This window comes from Ursus arctos, unplaced genomic scaffold (genome assembly GCF_023065955.2).
Source record: "Ursus arctos isolate Adak ecotype North America unplaced genomic scaffold, UrsArc2.0 scaffold_19, whole genome shotgun sequence".
In the NCBI taxonomy this organism is placed as follows: Eukaryota; Metazoa; Chordata; class Mammalia; order Carnivora; family Ursidae; genus Ursus; species Ursus arctos.
This window is the reverse complement of record NW_026622863.1, coordinates 27,958,596-27,974,270: the sequence shown is the minus strand read 5'-3', so window position 1 is coordinate 27,974,270 and position 15,675 is coordinate 27,958,596. Positions and strand designations below refer to the sequence as shown.

Genomic DNA, 15,675 nt, shown 5'->3' with positions numbered 1-15,675 from the left:
CCTAAGGCCCTCTTTTCCTCCTGCAGGTGCAGCCCAGGCCCTTCCCCTACACACCTAACCCCCCAGGGCCCCCACCCACCCGTGGCACCTGCCTCGTATGTGGTTACCATCTGCCTATGTTTAATTCATGGCTGGGGGTTGGGACGAGCTTCCCAAGAAAGGGAAGAACTCCCCTGGGGTCTTGCCCAGTTCCTGCCTGCCTGCCTGCCCTGGGCCTGGGCCTGGGACTAGAAGCTGCTGGAGGGCCCGAAGGACACTGTCCCAGTCAGAACACGGCCATCATTTGCTAATCCACAGCCCTGGAATGTCTGCGGGCCAATCAGCGGGGTCTCCCAGGGCTCCCCGAGGGCTCTAATCATCCTGCAATGATTAGCAGGGGCCACAGGGTCAGTGCACACTGCTCGGCTGGTTGTCGTGGGCAGGGCTGCTGGCCAGGCCCTCGGCTGGAGGAGGGAGGGAGCCCTAGGATTGGAGCTGGCTGTCTCTTCATGCCAGTGTTGACGGGAGGCTTTTTGGATACACCGATTACTCACCAGCCTCCCCCTTTTGTCCGCCAGTCCAGCCTGACTCCTTGAGATTGTGAGTAGCTCCATCCAGCCTGTGAAGCAAGCTGGACGGCTGAGCCAGGCCACTCCAGAGCGCCCACCAGGCCCATGCCGTGGCCAGAGCCGTCCGTCAGGCTGGGGGGCCACCGGCCCGGCCTCCTACCCATGCTCCTGGCTCTCCTTGGCATGGCCTGGACAGAGGGGCAGCTACTCCCACGGCAGGAGGAGCGGGCCCTGACGCCTGGAGGTAAGGGGCCCCTGGGTGAGGAACGAGGTGGAGAAGCTATGGGTGCTACAGAGGGGTACCAGAGGGCTTCTGGAAGCCAGTGCCCATGCCTGAGCTCAGGCAGGCTAATGTGGTTGGAAGAGCTCCCTTCAGGTAGTCCAGGGACCCAAGATGGATGGGGGAGGCTGGGACAGGGGAGCGGAAGGAAAGAAGGGGAGTGGGCCCAGGCTTGGGGGTCGAGGAGGAATACCAGCCCAGAGTCTGCAGCTGGGGTCCCCAGGGCTGACCTCTTCACACATCCAGCCCATGGCCCCACTTTGCTCCTGTGAGCCCAACCCCCAGCTCAAGGGCCCCTGTACACCTGCCTCTCTCCCACCCCCGAGCTCTCTGTCTCCCGCAGGCCTGCCATCTTCCCGTGCCCCGTCAGCTCTTGTCCCCTAAGGTCAGGGCTGCCCTCTAAGCTTGCCATGGCAACCCCCCATCAGCCAGGGTCACCCGGGGAGAGCCCAGGTCCCACTGTGCAGGGAGCCTGACCTTGTCTCCTGCCCCAGCCCTGAGCAGTAAGGAGACGTTCCTGCTTCTCTCCCTGCACAACCGTCTGCGCAGCCGCGTGCACCCCCCTGCGGCCAACATGCACAGGATGGTGAGTCCCCAGGGGCTTGCCGAGGGGGTGGCTGGAGGCGCACCCCGGAACAGGGCTCAGGAGGCCATGCGGGTGCCAGGCGCCCTTCCACCTGGGCAGGGCAAGGGGGCAGCCAGTCACCCTGCCCACGGGGGCGGGGGGGGGACCGTGCCTCGTTGCTAGGGCTCCTCAGTGGCCTGCTGCCCAGAAGGGCCGTCCTTTGGCCTTTCCTCACATCCCATCCCGTTGCCCTGGAGACCAGAAGACATGGAAGGAGCCCTGCAGGAAAGAGGAGCTCCACAAAGGAGTCCCAGCAGGATCAGAGGGGCAGAAGGCTGGGAGGGAGAAGCATCCTGCTTGAGGGAGGCGGCTTGAGTGTGACCAGGACCCAGGGCTTCTTCCTGGTTTATCTGGGTGACGAGGAGGGGCCCCTCCAAGGCCTCCGCTCCTATTCTGGGGGCTGATGTAGGACGTGCAAGTTTGGCCCCATCATCCTGGGGCCCAGAAATGCTGCCCCAGCACATGCTAGCAGGCCCGGGGGTGAGGGCGGGATGGTGTGGGGGTGGGCAAGGTTCCCCATGGCTGCCTCCCCTAAACTCCTCCAGGCTGGCTCCGTGGTGGTGACCTTGAGAGCTCCCGGGTCAGTTTCCCAGGAGGTGGGGGTGGGGCAGGCCAGCGAGAGGGGGTTGCTTCTCCCCCTTTCCCTGCTCTGCAGCAGCTGTGCCCCTCCTCAGGCCCAGGTCCTGGCTCCCACTGCCCATATTCCCAGCTCCCAGCTCAAGTGCCTAGAGCGGAGGAGTGCTCCCGCTCAGCCGGTCATCGGTCATCGGTGTCTACGCTTTTCACATGCCTCTGGCCAAACTCTTAGAAATCAGCCCCACCACTCAGCCGCCCTCACCTCTGCGGGCCTCTCGGGCTTTTACCTAGTGGAGGCTAAGGCTCTTAGGGGGGTGCAGGGCTGCCAAGGGGCCCCCCAGACAGTCCCACTGCTCTGGCTCCCATCCTCATCAGAGGCAAAATTGCAACGGCCACCCTGCCCACGGTGGGTGAGACCCTGAGCACAGCACTTTCTCCCCTGTGCCCTTTGAATCCCCGCGACAATCTTACCCTGCAGGTACCTTACTGTCCCCATTTCACAGATGCGGATGTTGAGTCTCATGGAGATTAGGGGACTGCTAGAGGGCACACAGCTGGGACGAGGTGGCTGGGCTGGCCCAGGGTGTGGTGATGGTGTGACCCAAGTTGTCTTGATTGCTGAGCCCCTCATTTAAGAGGAAGGGAGACAACTGGGTGGCCGTGGGGGTATGAGGGGAGGTCTGTTGGTGTGTGGGTGGGGAGAGAAGATTAGGGCCACCCCACAGAATGGTGCTGGCTGAGGTCGAAGCCCTGAGGCCAGGAGCCTCTCTGGTCCTGCTTCCCCCTTGGCATTCCTACACAAGGCCAGGGTGGGAAGCAGGGACAGGACAAAGCAGCCTGACTGCTGAGGCCTTTTGCATCAAAGAAAAGCCAAATGGGAGCAACCAGGCCTTCCTGACAATGGCTACGGCCAGCTGTACCTAACGGCAAACACAAAACCAGTTTGAATGGCCTGGGCCCTGCCCCGGGCTCACATTACCAGACAGAAAAATCGACCATAGAAGCCCGTCCCATCGTCAGGGCTGGCACTGCTCCCTCAGGAACACCCATCCCCCTGTGGGGTGGTGCCTAAGGCAGGGCCAAAGGGCACCCACGCAGGAGTCAGGAGGATGGGAGCTCTCAGTCCCGGGTCAGGTGCCCAGACCTCGCTGGTGCTTTTACCAACGCATCTCCGAGAGCTCCTTGCAGGCCCCGTCTGATCTTCCCTGGCCCCGGGCGGAAGTGGGTGAAACAAGACTCCCCGTCCAGTGCTCTCGGCATGACCCTGCACCCGGGGGAGACATGGGATCACTAAGGCCTGGCCCAAAGGTCCCTGCTGACACCTCTGTTTGTGCTGCCCCCAGGACTGGAGCGAGAGCCTGGCCCGATGGGCTCAGGCCAGGGCGGCCCTCTGCGGTGCCCCAGCCCAGAGCCCCGCATCAGCACCTTGGGCCACCCAGCAAGTAGGCTGGAATGTGCAGCTGCTGCCCGCGGGTTCAGCGTCTTTCGTCGGCGTGGTGGGCCTGTGGTTCGCAGAGGGGCGCTGGTACAGCCATGCGGCAGCCGAGTGCGCCCGCAACGCCACCTGCACCCACTACACTCAGGTGAGGCTGGGGCGCCGGGCCCCAGGGCTCAGCTCAGAAGGGCTACCATTCGTCTTCAGATTGGTGGCTGCTTTTCCTCCGATTTGTATAGTTTTCCTTTTTTCTAAGTATGAACTATTTCAAACATAAATCTAGTAATGGACGCCCTTTTATCCACTATCTACATTTAGAAAATGTTTAACTATATTTGTTCCCATCTCTTAAGAAAAACCAACAACTGGGGGCACCTGGGTGGCTCAGTTGGTTAAGCGTCTGCCTTTGGCTCAGGTCATGATCCCAGGGTCCTGGGATCGAGTCCTGCATCAAGCTCCTGGCTCTGCCTCAGTGCTCCCTCTCTCTCGCACTCTCTCTCTCAAATAAATAAATAAATAAATAAGATATTTAAAACAAACAACTAATCAAAACTGAAGCCCTACTCCTGCCCTTTCCTCTGTCCCTCCCCAGAGGTGACTTTTCTGAAGTCCATGTGCATCACTCCCAAGCATGTTTCCTCTGTTTTGTTCTCCACACCTCGTGCTGTTTAGCTGCTAGGGTACAGCCCTGAAAAACACAGGCAGAGCCGAAGTAGGTTCGACTACCTTTACTACACATCTAAGCGTTTCGATACCTTTCCCGTGTTTGTAAGTGGGTTGTTTGTTATTAAATCCTCTGTGATTGCTCCGTGCGTCTCGTGCACCATCCCTGACCATTTTTCTAAGATTTACTTCCATGGATCCAGATATATATGGGTGATTCACTATGAATAAATTACAATTTACAGGCATCTGAGTGATTTCTACATTTTTACTATTTAAAGTCATTTCACAACGCACAAATCCTAGTGCAGGTCCTCTCATGCACACGTGTCCAGCGTTTCTCTAGGATGCACTTGGAAGGCGAATGGCTGGGTCATAGCATGCAACTACGACCTTAGGAACTATTGCTAAAGCGACTGTTCCGACTGCCCACGAGTCAGTCCTCACTTCCCCAGTATTGCCAGGCTCCTGGATTTTGGTCTACTCAATACCATGAAATGCCTCCTTAATTTACAGTTAATTTGAAATGGAGCATATTTCCTGATCTGTTAATTACCTGTTCATACCCCTTGCCCATTTTTATAACATGGTACATCTTTTTCTTATTAATTTTTAAGCATCCTTTCTATATTCTTTCTACTCTTTGTTGGTCATGTTGATAAAAGTTTTTCCTAGTATATGGTTCGTAATTTTTCATTGTTTATGTTATATTTTATAAAATAAATCTTTTAGAAGATTTTAATATTAATTAATCCATTTTCTCAATTTTTAAAATGTATAATCGATTCATTTGTAGTATCATGTTTAAGACATCATTTTCTAGGGGTGCCTGGGTAGCGCAGTCAGTTAAGTGTTTGACTCTTGATTTCAGCTCAGGTCATGATCTCAGGGCTGTGAAATCAAGCCCCAGGCCTGCTCAGGATTCTCTCTCTCCCTCTCTCTGCCCCTCCCCCACCAAAGAATGAAATCCATTTCTACTCTGACATCAGAAATATATTTTCTTCCAAAGTTTAAATGTTTTTCTTTTTCGTATTGACATCATTAAGCCACCTGGAAATTCCATGCAGGGTGTGACATAGGATTTAATTTGATCTCTTTCCAAATGGTCACCTTCTGGGGCACCTGGGTGGCTCAGTCAGTTAAGCATCTGCCTTTGGCTCAGGCCATAATCCCAGAGTCCTGGGATCGAGCCCCACACTGGGCTTCCTGCTTAGCAGAGAGCCTGCTTCTCCCTCTTCCTCTGCCGTTCCTCCTGCTTGTGCTCTCTCTCAAATAAATAAATAAAATCTTAAAAAAAAAAAAAACACAAATGGGCACCTTCCATTGAGTATTGAATCCTTCCCCCGCTGACTCACAATGCCACCTTAGTCATAACCAATCTCACATCTGCCCATAGGTCTATTGCTGAGTTCTTGATTCTGTTCTATTGCTTTTTTTGTTTATCCGTGCACACATCATGTTTTAATTACTATGGCTTTATAGAAAGTTTTGAAATGAAAATTCCCCATATTATCATTATTATTGTTCAAAAATGTGTTGTCTATGCTTGGCTCCCGATTCTCTCATATGAACTTTTTAATAAACAGCCTTTATCAGGTTACAGACATTTCCTTCTAGTCTAAGTTTGTTAAGATTGATTGATTGATTGATTGATTTTTAAAGATTTTGTTTCTAAGTCCTCTCTATACCCAACTTGGGGCTCAAAGGGGCTCAAACCCATGACTCCTGAGAGCAAGAGTCTCACACTCTACCCACTGAGCCAGCCAGGTGCCCCTGTTTGGGATTTTTTTACACCATGAATAGGTCTTGTGTTTTATCAAATGCTTTTTCTACATCTATTGAAATAATCGTATGATTTTTCCTTAACTATTAAAGTGATGCAATACATTAATAATTTTGGGATGTACGTACAAAGTTGCTACACGATACTAGATCTTCCTGGTTAGATATTTAAAACGTTCTATTATAGAACATTTCAAACACATACAAAGCAGTCAGAGTAGTATCACCCATCACCCAGCTCCAACAACTATTAACTCATGGTCTCATGGCTCATGCTGTTTCATCTATATCCTTTTCCTCTCCTCTCCTATTATTCTTTTCTTAAAAAAAAAAAGTATTTATCCTAGATAGAGAGATCACAAGAGCGTGTGCGTGAGCTGGGGGGAGGCAGGAGGCAGAGGGAGAGAATCCCAAGCAGACTCACTGCTGAGCTTAGAGCCTGACACGGGGCCCAATCCCATGACCCGAAGATCACAACCTGCCCCAAAAGGTGCCCCTCCTCTCCTATTATTCTTAAGCAAATTTCAGACATCACATAATTTTATCCATAAATTAGTATATATCTCTAAAATTGGCTCTTTTTAGAAAACATAATCTCAATATCGTAATTAATATATATTTTTAAATTTTAACTCTTCCTTGCCTTCCTACTTACAGGGCTGTGATTCATCTATGCACCACGGGCTATAACAGTTATTCAAATGCTAAAATACTTACATATTAGTAAACAGTTGCTACCCCAAGTTCCCAGAATGCACCTGGCCTAGTCTCTTCCCTGGGATACCTAGGATCTGTCCCATGATCTAGAACCAGAGAGGGAATGCCCGGCACAGTAGCGGGTCTCTAGGATCCCGCTCCAGCCCAGCATCTGTTCTGACTGGCAAGTCCCCATGCCTGCTGGTTAAGTGTTTTGAGTATCCGCCAAGCTGGCATGTCACGTGATATGAAATAACGTGATGCAGGGTGTGTGCTGCCATTGTTTTTAATCCATTGCTAGACCTGGTTTGCTAATTATTATTTGATAGTGAAATTGAGCTCCGATTTCCTTCCTCATGCTGCCCTTACCTGGGTGAGAGCAATGCTGCACCGACCTCATAAAATGAGTTGGAAGTTTTGTCTCATTTTCTATTTCCTGGAAGAGTTTCTATAATATTTGCTATAACTCTCCTGTAAAACTCTTTGGGCCTTGCTCTCTTTGGGGGTTGTTTGTTTTGTGGGTACATGCATACGTATGTGTGGATTTTGAACTGCTGGCTCGACTTTTAGAAATGGTCAGAGATCACTTCAGATGTTCTACTTCTTCTTGAGACCATTTTGCCAAGGTCTATTTTCTAAGAAATTGTCCATTTTATGTTTTCCAATGTATTGGTCAGGATTGTTCAGTATTGAAGAGAGATTTAAAGCTAGCATCAAACAGGAGGGCACCTGGGTGGCTCAGTCGGTTAAGCATCTGATTTAATTTCGGCTCAGGTCATGATCTCACGGTCTTGGGATGGAGCCCCATGTCAGGCTCTACGCTCAGCAGGGAGTCTGCTGGAGATTTTCTCTCTCCCTCTGCCCCTCCCCCTGCTCTCTCTCAGATAATAAATAAATCTTAAAAAAAAAGGAAGGAAAGGAGAAAACATAGGAAATTTAAATATATGCTTTAAAATCAAAGACCTCGTGATGGAAAAGAGGAAACACGTAAGCCTGAATGACAATAAAATCACTGAAGAGCAAAACTCACAGAATGCAGCTAATGAAGTTTAGAGGGAAATAGCTTTAAATGAATACAGCAAAAATGGAAAAAGACTTAAAAATGAATGAGCTAAGAACCCGTATCAAGAATATATAAAAAATAATAGAATAAACTGAATAAAGTAGGAGAAAGTAAATAATGGGGGTGCCTGGTTCACTTAGTCAGTGGAGCATGTGACTCTTGATCTCATGGTCATGAGTTCGAGCCCCACGTTCAGTATAGAGATTACTAAGAAAAATATATAAAACCTAAAAATAGGGGCGCCTGGGTGGCACAGCGGTTAGGCATCTGCCTTCGGCTCAGGGCGTGATCCCGGCGATCTGGGATCGAGCCCCACATCAGGCTCTTCTGCTATGAGCCTGCTTCTCCCTCTCCCACTCCCCCTGCTTGTGTTCCCTCTCTCGCTGGCTGTCTCTGTCTCTGTCGAATAAATAAATAAAATCTTTAAAAAAAAAAAAACCTAAAAATAAAAAGAAAGTAAATAAAAAAATAAGAGCAGAACGTCAGTTAAGCGTCTGATTCTTGGTTTCGGCTCAGGTCATGATCTCGGGGTTGTGAGCTCAAGCCCCGCATTGAGCTCTGGGCTCAGCACAGGGTCTGCTCCGGATTCTTCTCTCCCTCTGCCCTTCCCCTGCTCGCTTGCTCTCCCTCTCAAATAAATAAATAAATAAATAAATAAATAAATAAAATCTTTGAAAAAAATCTAGGCTTAAACAGGGATTTAAAAAATCTTTTCTGTGTCTGTAGCTAGGTCCTTTTAAACTTTGCAGCTTTGTTTATTTGTGCCGTCTCTCTTTCATTCTTTACCAGTCTTTCCAGAGGTGTGTCTATTTTAACAAATCAGTTTTTACTTGTTTTTATCCTCTTTTTTAAAAAAAAATTCTGCTCTTATTTTTATTATTTACTTTTTAAGTTTATGTCTTTTTAATGGGGCACCCCCATTATTTACTTTCTTTTACTTTATTCAGTTTACTCTATTATTTTTTTTTTATATTTAATCCCAGGACTCTGGGATCATGACCTGAGCTGAAGGCAGACGCTTAACCGACTGAGCCATCCAGATGTCCCTTTACTTCTTTTGTTTGTTTGTTTTTAAGATTTATTTATTATTTGAGAGAGAGAGAGAGAGTGAGCGAGCAGGGCGGACAGACAGAGAGAGAAAATCTCCAGCAGACTCCCTGCTGAGCGCAGAGCCTGACATGGGGCTTGATCCCAGGACCATGAGATCATGACCTGAGCTGAAATTAAGTCAGATGTTTAACCGACCGAGCCACCCAGGTGCCCCAAACTTTCCTTACTTCTAAGTTATTTACTTGACATTTTATTGCATTGAATTTATAGAATGCAGCCCACGAGATACTGTTCCTTTGGTTTTTGTTGAATCTTGCTTTGTGGTTAAGTGAGGGGTCAATATTTGCAAAAGTTTCATGCATTCCTAAAAACAATGTATGCTCTCTAATTATTGGGTACATCTGTCCGTGTCTCCCTACTTTATAGCTGTCATATTGAGCGTTACGGAGTTTGCTTAACTATTCCCCTGTATTGACTGTGCTGTTTCCAAGCTGTCACTGATTTTAAGATTTGAATCTAAGTGTTGAATACCATCAGAGATCAACACCTGTTAGCTTTTGTTGCATGACACACTACCGTGAAGTTTAGCATCCTATGATTCTGTAGGTTGGCAATTTGGGCTGGGCCCAGCGGGGAGGTTCTTCTGGTCTTTGCAGGGCCCACGTGCAAGTGTGATCAGCCGCTGTGTGGGCTGGGAGCGGGCTCGCCTCTGCTTGTGGGGTCTCCTGAGGCTGAGGTTCAAAACCAGCTCACTATCATTTTTTTAAGACTTTATTTATTTTAGAGAGTGAGAGAGTATTCCTGCACTTGCGTGCGCGCGCGCACACACACGCACGCACGCACCCAATGGGGAGGGGCAGAGAATCCCGAGAACCCTCCTCGCTGAGCCAGGAGCCCGACGCGGGGCTGAATCTCACAACCCTGAGATCACGACCTGAGCCAAAACCAAGAGTGGGACGGTTAAGCGACGGAGCCACCCAGGCCCTCCTGGCTCCATATCACTTGTGCTGCACTCTGTTGGCCAGTGCAAGCTACGGGGTCAGCCGGATTCAAGGCTGGAAAAGAGAGTCCTGCTCTTGTTGCAAAGAACTGCAAAGGCACGTTTAAGAGCGGGCTGTAGGGAGGAGGGAAGGGTTGTAGCCATGAGTGCAATCTGTCACAAGACCTTCGAGGTCTGAGACTTTCTTTTGCTGCTCGCCACCCACCCATGACTCTCTCCTTTCTTCTGGTATCTGCTGATCCAAACCTCTCCCCTCTCCCCACCCAGAAAGCCTTCCCAGGCTATTCCCACCTATCCTCGTAGCTCTGCCCAGCACTGCTGCGGCTCCCGAGGCCCCGAGGGAGGTCTGCCTGCCTCATTTGGGGCAGAGGCTGTGTCCCCCCTCACCAGGCAAGCATCATCCGTGTTGTTGGGCCCCACACTGGGAGTGCGGTGGCCCATGATAGGGTCTCTGAGCCACTGTGTCTCCTGCAGCTCGTGTGGGCCACCTCGAGCCAGCTGGGCTGCGGGTGGCACCGGTGCTCTGGGGCCCAGGCCGAGCTGGAAGCCTTCGTCTGCGCCTACTCTCCCGGGTAAGCCGCCACCCCTGCAGCTACCCTGCCATCCACCGGGGGTAGAACGCTCAACCACCCACTCGAAGGCCTTTACCCCTGGGTCTGCCCCTCACGGGGAGAGGGAAGGAAGAAAGGGAGAGGGTGCGGCAGTGCGCAGCCCCCGAGATTGCAGCCGAGCAGAATGTGGCTTTTCAGACACCGCTCCGTGGCAGCACCATTCGGCTTTGCCCGGTGGGAGAATGGAGCACTGGTATTCATTTGGAGGCCATCTTTCCTTTCCGAGGACATCTCCCTGTCTCCCCAGCTCCCTGACGCCCTGAGCGGGCCAGTAGGAGCTGAAGGTGCCGGTGGGGCAGGCAGCAAGGCCACCCCTGTCTTGCCTGAGGCCGGGCCCTTGCAGCCCTCTGGTGCTTGCTCTCACAGAGGCAACTGGGAGGTAAACGGGAAGACAATCGCCCCCTATAAGAAGGGCTCCTGGTGTTCCCTCTGCACGGCCAGGGTCTCTGGCTGCTTCAAAGCCTGGGACCACGCAGGGGGGCTCTGTGGTAAGTGCCCCACCCTGCCTGCCTCCTGCTGGAGCAGCGGGTACAAGAGAGCTCAATGTGGTGACCCTTGTGGAGGGGGGCAGCATCCGGTGGGACTGTCCTCAAAGCCCTGGCCCTTGGCACCCAGGGAGGCACCCAGCTGGCCTGCCTGAAGGAGACCCCCTCTCAGAGTTCATCCTTATCTGACCAGAGGTCCCCAGGAACCCATGTCGCATGAGCTGCCGGAACCACGGACATCTGAACGTCAGCACCTGCCACTGCCATTGTCCCCCCGGCTACACAGGCAGATACTGCCAAGGTGAGGGGCGCCTGGAGCTCCAGGTCCCAACTGCCCAGGGGCCCAGTAAGTGAAGTCTGGGCCAGGGCCCCGAAGGCGGCGCAGGGGGTGAGGGGGGACACGCGTTCCTGCGCGGGGTGTCCCAGGGCCTTGCAGCGCTCACTGGGAGTGTTTGGAGAGGGTCCTGAGGGAGCGTGTGGGTACCGACCAGGTACGTGCTGATCTGAACACCGCATACAGTCATTCAACCAACAGCCTGAGGACCTGCCGGGCCCTGAGCCGTGTAGGGGATTCAAAGTGGCATCAGATTTGGCCCTTAGGTCCTGGGATGATGGGAGGAGGACATTATCAAGATCTAGAAGTAGACTCCGGTCCCACTGTCCCCCTCCCAGCTCTTGACCACAGGCACGTCACCCCCCAAGCCCCAATTTGCTTCTCATGGAGATCAAACCAGACACCAATCCCTGATGGGGTTCCATCCTTGAGGGTCTTGCTCATCACGGTTGGCCATTCCCCCACACTCCGAGGCCTGTGAGGGGCAGCACAGGGTCCAGGGGCTGCGGGCTGAGCTCCGCCCCCCCCCCACAGTGCGGTGCAGCGTGCAGTGTGTGCATGGCCGGTTCCGGGAAGAGGAGTGTTCCTGTGTCTGCGATGTCGGCTATGGGGGACCCCAGTGTGCCAGTGAGTCCTGCCCCGATGTCCCCCGATGAGCCAGGCCACCCCCTGGGAGTCCCAAGCGGGGTGCTGGATCCGGCTCAGACCAGTTCACAGGAGCCCACTGGGCGCATTTCTTCCCGACTCCCTGCTCAGTCACATTGCGTTGGTAGCTTGAAACCGACCACGGCGGCGGTATTCACACCACAGAAACTGGCAAATGCTACAAACCCTTTTTGTTTTTTTAAGAGAGCCAACTGGATGTTACCCATTCCCCAGCCGGCCTCTGACTCCCATCCACTCTCCAGCTTGGAGACAGTGGCCAGAGGAAAGGGCTCCCTGAGCTTAGCTCCCCGGTAGGGTGGAAAGCATCATGTGTCTGAGGTCCCCACACGCAGTCAGACTCCCCTGTCTGCAGCCAAGGTGCACTTTCCCTTCCACACTTGTGACCTGCGGATTGACGGAGACTGCTTCCTGGTGTCTTCGGAGGCAGACACGTACTATGGAGCCAAGATGAAATGCCAGGTGACGGTGGACCCCTGCCTTCCCAGGGACCCCCAGGGTCTCGAGTGAAGGTCTTATTGGACTAAGAGATGGTTCCTTCAATTTCTCCTGACCTGACTCTGGTCATTAGTATAAAGCAGGGGTCACAAACTCAGAGGCCCATGGAAGCCAGGAGGTCATTGAATGAGCTGAGGGACCCAGGGGGGAGGCCCCGCCCAACCTCCCTCTAAGGAGCCGTCCTGATTCAGCTCTAGCTGCTGGCTGCCAGGCAGGTAGCGGAGTTCAGGGAGGCCAGAACTTGGGATTTTTCAAGAGAATCAGAAATTCAGATTTTCATTGGCATCTCTCAATGTATTAATGTTGGTGACCAATTCGAATGTATTCAGGACACTGAACAGATGAAACAAAGCCTCCCAAGGGCAGGGCCCTGCCAGTCTGGGCCCCCGTGCCCAGAGAGAGGAGATGCGGGCTGGGGAGAGGAAGTGGGACCCCTACTCTAAGAAGCAGGAGACTGTGGGGTGGGGGAGATGACGTCCCTGGCCGTGGCGAGGTGGCACAATGGGCAGGAAGGGATGGCCTGAGCTCTGGGGCCCTGCCAGTGTGACCTGGAGTGGGGGTTACAGGGAAAAGGTGGGGTGCTAGCCCAGATTGAGAGCCAGAAAGTGCAGGACATCCTCGCCTTCTACCTGGGCCGTCTGGAGACCACCAACGAGGTGACCGACAACGACTTTGAGACCAGAAACTTCTGGATTGGTGAGTGCCTGGCTGGTTGGGAGTGCAGGAATCTGTGAAAACCCACCAGCAGACAGTAAGGTTGTGGTGAGGGCTGGGGGCCCAGAATAGGGCTGGCAACCTTCTTCTCTGGGGAGAGCAGGGAAGGGAGGGAGAGGGAGAGCCACTGGGGGCTGGAAGAGCTAGGAAGGGGTTAAGGCCTGGCAGCAGAAAGGGCATGAGGCAGCAGGCTCCAAGCTCGGGGCGCTCCTCTCAGGGAGCCCAGGGCTCTGCGTGGGGCCCCAGGGCTGTGGACTAACCTCAGCTGCCGTGGCCCAGGGCTCACCTACAAGACCACCAAGGACTCCTTCCGCTGGACCACGGGGGAGCATCAGTCCTTCACCAGTTTCGCCTTTGGACAGCCTGACAACCAGGGGTGAGTCTGGGGTGCCCTCCATCCCCTGGGCTCGCTCTCTCACCTGAGCCCTGTTGCTGAGCCTTCAGAAGCCACTGAAGAAACTCCGCCCAGCCTGCTGCCTGGCTGAGCCCCCTGAGGGCCAGGGCCTCCCCTGGTGCCCAGGAGCCCAGGCAGTGCGGGCACAGCTGGTGCAGCACAGTGCTGAGCTGACGCACAGGCCGGCCTCCAGGGCTCACCTACAGGACAGGGGACTCCAGAAGGCTTCATCCATTGGCCTCTGTTAGCCATCCACCCCGCCCCCCACTACACTCCTCTGCCTGTATCCGCACACTGATTCTGGTGGTCTTGAGCAATCCCCTCTCCCGCCAGCCTCTACTGAGGGCCTTCTGGTTATGTGGTCTTTTGTCCTGGTCTTCAAAGCCCAGGAATGCCCAGTGCAGGAGGGGCAGGGGTGGAGGAAGTCAGACTGTGTGGACCACCAGGGGCTCCAAAAGTCTGCCCCGCACTCCCTCAAGCTGGTTGATGGCAGCCAGGCCCATGCCCCCGCCCTGTCACCTAGAGGACGTGGGCCTGGTTGGGCTCCCAGGCACACCTTCTCCCTGCTGGCAGGGAAGACGTGGGCCTGTGTGTTCCAGGTACAGCCCCCCGTCCCCCACCGGTGGGCTGGGGCTTAGTGCTGGCACTGAGCAGGGGGAGCTGCTGCCCAGGCAGGGGCTGTGCTGAGAGCCTCCCCTTTGCTGAGAAGAGCTGCAGAGGCCCAAGGAGCAGGCGTGGGAGCTCGGGGGTGGGACGGGGCTCTTCGGCACAGGGGGCCTGCTGCAGCGTAAGCTAAGCCCCTCCTGGGCTCCTACTTTCACTCCCCCACGCTCAGCCCCCAACTTGTGGGCCTGGCAGGTTCGGCAACTGCGTGGAGCTGCAGGCCTCAGCCGCCTTCAACTGGAACGACCAGCGCTGTAAAACCCGAAACCGCTACATCTGCCAGTTTGGTGAGGGCCCCTCACAGCTCCCCTCTGCCGGTCCCTGCTGGCCCGTTGCAGGTGCGCGGAGATCCAGGTCACAGGCCCGGGGAGCGTCTGAGCACGCGGGGTCTGTGGCTCCTGCGGCCCCCGAGGCCCAGGGAGGAGAGAGAAGCCCAGCATCTCACAGCACGTCCACATGGCCGCGGAACTGGGATGCCAGCCTGGCCTGGGATTTCTCCAACGTCCCTTTCCTCCTGTCACCAAAGCTGCAAGTTAGGGATTTGTTGGGGTCACCAGTGTTCCCTGATTCCCTAGAGCCCAGAGAACTATGGCGGGGAGCAGAGGTGAAACCTGGCCCAGAACCGGCCCCCAGCAGCCCCTGCTGGAAAGGTCTGGAGCTCCACGTGGGAACGTAGGCATTTCAGGACCAACCGCAGAAAGGTCCCCATCCTAGGACCGCCTGGGCTGCCACTGACCCTCGCTCTGTCTGGCTTCCTTTCCAGCTGAGGAGCACATTTCCCGGTGGGACCTGGGGCCCTGAGACTCGGCCGTGCCTCTCCCCTGCCAGCACCCGGATGCGCAGCCACGCTCGCCCAGCTGCCCGCCTGTCTGGAACAAGGGCCAGGCCAGGACCACCAGCCAACATCCACAGAGGTCTCAGAGAGACCCTGCAGGAGGGAGGCAGGGGGTACAAGTCCGGCCCAGAGGGAGTCTGCTATAGGGGGAGGGGAGCTGGGGCCCCTCAGCCTGCTGTGGAGAAGATGGGTGTCAGGCGCCCGAACCGGAGGCAGGGCCAGCCGTCCGAAGAGACCACTCTCCTCCGTGGTCGCCGGAGCCTCTGGGGCAGATGGAGGTTCCTCACTGCCCAGGGTGCATCCCACAAAGGATTAAACTAAGTTATGAATCAGCCGGACTTGCGACTGCTTGTCTTGAAGGGGGTCCGCCGACCCAGGGTGATCCCGGGAAGACCAAAGGGAGCCTGACGGGCTTCACTGCCGGCTGCCCATGACCCACCCCAGGCCCTTCCCTGCTCACCCACGTGACCCAGACCACCTTCTGGAAGTTCTCCGGTCTTAGCCCCTGAGGGATGCACAGATTCAGAAACTCTTTGCATGCCTAACTTCCCGCTCCAGCTCCTCTCCCCCCTCCTGGCTCTGTCCGCTCCATGCTTCTGCTCACACCCTCCGCCTGTGTTCCTTATGCCTGTTCCTGTGTGTTCCTCCCACTTTCTTTGTGATTATCTGTGCGGGGGATGTGTCGTGGCCCCGGCTCCCTCCGCTCCCTACAGTGGTGAGAGGGGCCCGTGTGCGCAGGTGAGGCCAGGAGGTGCCCTCA

The 15,675-nt window shown here is 54.4% G+C and overlaps 1 protein-coding gene across 3 annotated transcripts; it reads left to right on the top strand.

Annotated features, from left to right (window-relative positions):
* Positions 1-377: 377 nt before the first annotated feature.
* On the top strand, positions 378-15,250 carry LOC113252481 (C-type lectin domain family 18 member A-like). 3 transcript variants are annotated; one of them, XM_057314137.1, is made up of 12 exons: positions 382-792; positions 1,323-1,414; positions 3,373-3,612; positions 10,193-10,290; positions 10,696-10,817; positions 11,008-11,115; positions 11,683-11,775; positions 12,167-12,273; positions 12,876-13,005; positions 13,303-13,399; positions 14,276-14,367; positions 14,844-14,971. In XM_057314137.1, the coding sequence occupies exons 1-12, from the start codon at positions 654-656 to the stop codon at positions 14,879-14,881; spliced, it is 1,356 nt and encodes a 451-aa protein (XP_057170120.1). In that variant the 5' UTR covers positions 382-653; the 3' UTR covers positions 14,882-14,971. The 3 variants fall into 3 exon arrangements, with proteins under 3 accessions (XP_057170118.1, XP_057170119.1, XP_057170120.1); XM_057314135.1 differs by having other exon boundaries at positions 378-792; positions 14,276-15,250; XM_057314136.1 differs by lacking the exon at positions 12,876-13,005 and having other exon boundaries at positions 380-792; positions 14,844-15,250.
* The last annotated feature ends 425 nt before the right edge of the window (positions 15,251-15,675 follow it).